The sequence below is a fragment of the Cucurbita moschata genome, unplaced genomic scaffold (genome assembly GCF_002738365.1).
Source record: "Cucurbita moschata cultivar Rifu unplaced genomic scaffold, Cmos_1.0 Cmo_Scf00004, whole genome shotgun sequence".
Taxonomy (NCBI): Eukaryota; Viridiplantae; Streptophyta; class Magnoliopsida; order Cucurbitales; family Cucurbitaceae; genus Cucurbita; species Cucurbita moschata.
Window position 1 is genome coordinate 1513143 of NW_019268520.1, and position 5634 is coordinate 1518776.

General features: G+C 33.7%; 1 protein-coding gene across 1 annotated transcript in view; it reads right to left on the bottom strand.

Moving 5' to 3' along the window:
* LOC111441923 (clustered mitochondria protein-like) overlaps positions 1-3013 on the bottom strand; it is a 20774-nt gene extending 17761 nt beyond the window's left edge. Inside the window, exons 1-3 of the mRNA XM_023079114.1 lie at positions 2820-3013; positions 997-1222; positions 323-384 (exon numbers count right to left, since the gene is read on the bottom strand). Of these exons, the coding sequence (XP_022934882.1) occupies positions 323-384; positions 997-1213 (279 nt within the window). The 5' untranslated portion in view covers positions 1214-1222; positions 2820-3013. The remainder of the gene's footprint in view (positions 1-322; positions 385-996; positions 1223-2819) is intronic.
* Between the last annotated feature and the right edge of the window lie 2621 nt (positions 3014-5634).

Here is a 5634-nt window from a genome sequence, read left to right on the forward strand (position 1 = left end):
GGGGGGGGGGGGGGGCACAACCGCCATTTTCTTTTCCCTTTTTGTTGAATGGACTGTCTTATTTACATATAAACACCTTTTCCACTACACCAAAGAAGGTAAAGAAGTCCAACACGGTGCTTCAAAACAATTTTCTTTTTTATGATAAATACTTAAACTAATACAAAAATAGACATCCTAAAAAGATGTAACAAGTATTAGGTATATTTTCTTCTTTACTTGCACTGAAAGCAGTAATTAGGACAGCTTTGAAATCAATTAGTTTCATATAAATAATATGAAGAATATGACAACCTATATTAACATGTTCAAATTGACTTACTTGTAATTCAAGCTTTTCGCCACTTTGTGTTTTGACAGATATGGGATAAAGATTAAGTTCCCCTGCAAATTGATTGGTAAGGGAGAAAAAAAAAGAGGAATGAGATACAACATCAAAGTTAGTGATCAAGTCCAACGTTACATTCAAATTTGAAAGGATGTCATCACTTCATAGAGTATGTTGGCGGAGAACAATACAAACATACAAACTAGTGACCAAAAGCTCAACCCTGGAGCACATATAATAAAAATTTGAGAAAGAAACAGAACTTTTCATGAACTCATTGTTATTTTGTGCATAAGAACTATCGTTTGAAAACCAGACGGTGAAAGATATTTTGAACCACATTGAGCACATTGGGTCATAGCATGAGAGCATGCTTTTATATCTCCCTTGTTCTGAAACCAGAAACCTGTTCATTAAGCTCCAAATCTTTCAAATAAGAAATCCAAATATGGAAAATTCCAGTTTCTCTTTACAAAAATCTATATCATAATGGAAAGAGATAAACTTCTCACACATGCTTGGTGCTCCATTACAGCTTATTTTCATTTCATGTTTTCATTTTTAAGGGGAAAAAAATTCAGGACTAGAGTCTCAACTAATGTCAATTCCATGTTCATGAGAGTTTTCCATAATACAGGATTCATCGGACTAATCACGAAAACAACTACCTTGCTTTGGTTGATTTTCTGGATTAGCTGTTTCAGATCCTTTAATGGCTGCCATAATGTCTGATGATTCCTCAACTGGTCCAACTGGCTCCGCTTTAGACTCCAAAGCACCATTAACAACTTCTGAAGCATCAGAAGAAACTACTACCTCAGAAGAATGTGTAGTAGCATGGTGTGCCCCTTTCCTATTCCTTCCTTTGTTTGATTTTCCTGCCATTTATACTTCCTAGCATTCCAGAAATACTATACATCATGAAAAACTATAAATGGCAAAGCTTATGGAATATAATTACTCAAACAGCTCATCAAGTTGCCATGTGAAAGAAAATACGACTGCTCAAAAATAAACAATAGAATCAACGTGCATATTTGCTCCTTCGAAATTGGAGAATTATCCACTCATCTCTAATCTTCCAAAAGAAAAAAACAATACCCCATTTCAGGCTTCAGTCGACTATGCTTCAATAAAGAAACAAACATATTGATCGAGAATCAGAATTTATAAATGAGAAAAAAGATTAATGGTCAATTCCTACCATAAGCTAATAAAATGAGACATGATTTTATTTAAACAGGGAGCTCTCTGATGAACCAAACAAGGAAGGATAGTAGAAAACTATATTGGAAACCAAACTAAACGATTCCCAGCATTATGTTTTCATAATTCATTTCGTTGCCTCTATCTCAGCAATTAAAAAAAAAAAAACTAAGTTTTCATTGAGAAAAAATAAAAAATACAAAAGAGCCAAGAAGACTCGGACAACAATTTTCTATCCAGCTTTCCAAAAAGTTATCAACAGAGAATCACCTAATAACTTTTCGGCATGGGATAGGTAGATACCAAGCAATAGCATGCATCATCAAATTACTAACTGAAACTCGCTCTTTTCTTATAGAATGACCAACTGAAACTTAGTCACTAACCTTCCCCGCCGCCAATAATGTTTTTTGAGAAGTAAAAATCCTTAATTCATTGGGATATCACATTAATTAAAACCAAAGATGAAACCCAACAACCTAAACATATTACAGAAACATCGAGTATATAAAAAAGGCAATGACTGATTTAGCAGCAATAGAAATGCAATCATATCGACAAACAGAACAGAACAACAACGAAGAAAAACCCCGCAAAACAGATGGAAACGAGCTCTTCAGTTCTCATTTCCACTCGTCAAAATTGAAATCATATCGACATAAACAGAACAGAACAACTACAAAGAAAATCCAGCAAAACAGATGGAAACGAGCTCTTCAGTTCTCATTTCCACTCATCAAAATCGAAATCATATCGACATAAACAGAACAGAACAACAACAAAGAAAATCCAGCAAAACAGATGGAAACGAGCTCTTCAGTTCTCATTTCCACTCATCAAAATCGAAATCATATCGACATAAACAGAACAGAACAACAACACAGAAAATCCAGCAAAACAGATGGAAACGAGCACTTCAGTTCTCATTTCCACTCGTCAAAATCGAAATCATATCGACATAAACAGAACAGAACAACAACAAAGAAAATCCAGCAAAACAGATGGAAACGAGCTCTTACTTCTCATTTCCACTCGTCAAAATCGAAATCATATCGACACAAACAGAACAGAACAACAACAAAGAAAATCCAGCAAAACAGATGGAAACGAGCTCTTCAGTTCTCATTTCCACTCGTCAAAATCGAAATCATATCGACACAAACAGAACAGAACAACAACAAAGAAAATCCAGCAAAACAGATGGAACCGAGCTCTTCACTTCTCATTTCCACTCGTCAAAATTGATTGAAACATCTGCAAATTCACCATAGTTTCAAAGGTATACCTCGATGTTAAGTTGTTGAAACTAAGCAAAAGAAGATGCTGGATGAAACCGAGAATGAAGAGAGATTGAGAGGTTTACAGAGACAAACGCCAATGCCGTCTTTGAGGTTTAAGGAGGGGCTGAGAGTAATAGAGGAAGTGTCAGACGGCTAAAGTTTGGCCCTTCATAAAATGGTAACCTGTAATCATTCTGCAACTAATTCCTATAATTTCATGCCTTTAGGTTTGATCGTTACAAAAAAATATATATAAAATAAAAATAATTAAAATATATTTTTAATTCTTTTGCTTTCCATTACATTTAAATTCATACCCAAATTCTAAAAATAATTTTTTAATTTTTTTCCGATAACAAAAATATATAAATTTGATACGTCTAATTATTTATAGATATATGTAACGTATATTTATTTGTTCGCTTGTGGATGTTCATTTAATATGCGACGATCCACCTCCAATCAAGAGGTAAGAAATTTCCGTTTCATTGGAGAGAGTGAAGAATAGATTTTTTGATGAGACAAATGAACGTGAAGACGGAGAATATACTCGCCCCTAGTCCGGCTGCACGTGTTTAAAGCTAATTTACTCTATACTCTATATTTATATTATAGGGTAATTAATTAATTTATTATATATTTTAAATTAAAATATATTGAAATTATATTAAACTTTTAATTGCCAACTTATTATTTATAATATTCTGTCTATAAAATTCGATTTATAATATTTAAAAAAATGTTAGTATAACTATTATTTTGAATAATTTATAATATTCTAACACGATTGGTAAACATTAGGTTAATTAAGTGAGGTTGACTCATGGATAAACTATAAGTTCGATGGTAAGTGAATTTGTATGAACTAAATTTAGGAACATTCGGCTAAGCAAGCTTAAGAACACAAAATTGAACTCGAAACGCTAAGTGAGCTTATTATTGGAATGACTCCGAGCTAGGTTGAATGAATTGACTTATGCATGAATAACACGTAGCTTGTGTTGATACGTGTATTTGTTGTTTATTGATTCATGTTCGTATTTGAGTACAATCACGTCATGATGTACCGTATATGATAAGCATGAAATTTATACACGTCTCATAGGAAATTTATATTACGACAAGTAAGGAAGCATTATGTGTTTCGTCTCATTGGACCATGATTCTTAATGTGAAACCTTATGCATGGTATGTTGCACGAGTATGAATTACTTATTTAATATGTTATGTATAGACGTATACACCATAATATTAAATACTCTTTTTTTTGTTGGTTTTTGGTAGCGTGAGTGTAACGGTCACCAATTAATAAAAAAATAACAAATAAGTAAATACTCGGTCGCCAAAAAATGAGGGAGAATTCTAGCAAGGCACCGAAATTCTCGCACCCCTCTCAACCACACCCTACCCGACGCCCACACTACTCCAAACAACCCACAAACCTCCTACCACACGCTTCAGAGCTTACATGCAAGGAAAAACAAAGGGAAAGGAACGAGAAAGAAAAAACGAGAAGGAGAGAGAAAACTCATCTCAAATTCCCTAGTGAGGTCCGAAGGTTTGGGAAGTTTTAGAAACTTAATGCAACATTGAAGAAAAATATTCAGTTACAATTTAGAATAACTTATAGTTATTGTATTTTATTAATAGTGGTTAATTATGGTTATAAATTATGAACGTTACAACTCTTCCAAAACCTGGAAGGTTAAGAGTTTTCATTTTGAGGTTATATAAATTCATGTATGTTGTACGTAGTTTAGGTTGCATGTAAAATCATTCAAGCTTGATATGATCAATCTTGCTTGTGGAGTGATTCAAATCTCAAACAAGTGTTCTTTGTCTTGAGCTATTTGATCAACAAGAATCATTCAAGCTAGAGATGATCGATCTTGCTTGTGGAGTGATTCAAATCTCAGACAAATATTCTTGCCTTGAGATATTCGATCAACAAGGTAATCTGAATCTTACTCTCCTTGCAGTGATTTTCTTATCATAGTATCAGACTTTTCCCTTGAATTTATTCCACATATCATTTGGTATCAGAGCTTTAGGCTCAAGATTCTTAGAAGAATTTGATTAGGTAAGAGTGATGATAATATTATTTTGTAAGAGTGATGATAATCTCCAACAAGATGATAACATGTCCATTGATGAATTACAAAGTTCATTAGTGGTGCATGAACAAAAATTTCGAAGACCCAACATTAATGGAGAGGAACAATTTCTAAAAGTCGAAGGACGAACCGAAATAAGTAATAGAGGAAGAAGAACTTATAGGGGAAGAGGACGCGGAAGAGGAAGAGGAAGATCAACTTTCAACAAAGCAACTATTGAATGTTATAGGTGTCATGACTTAGGTAATTTTCAATATGAATGTCCAAAAATGAATAAGGAAATAAATTATGCAAAGCCGGAAGAATAGGATGAAATGCTGTTAATGGCTCATATGGAAAGACATGAAGCAAAAAGGAGTGATGCTTGGTTCTTAGATTTCGGTTGCTCAAACCATATGTGTGCAAGTGAAGGTATGTTTTCAAGCTTAAACAAGACATTTTCCCACATTGTCAAACTTGGAAATAATACGAGTATGAAAGTTATGGGAAAGGGTACAGTGAAATTAATTTTGCATGGGGTTCGTTGCACTATTCGTAATGTGTATTGGGTACCTGAACTTAAAAATAATCTCTCGAGTGTTGGACAACTACAAGAAAAAGGAGTAGCAGTGTTGTTTAAAGATGGTGTATGTAGCATTTATCATCTACAAAGAGGAAAAATAGCAGAGTCAATTATGAGCGCAAATCGATAGTCTATTTTGGGTAT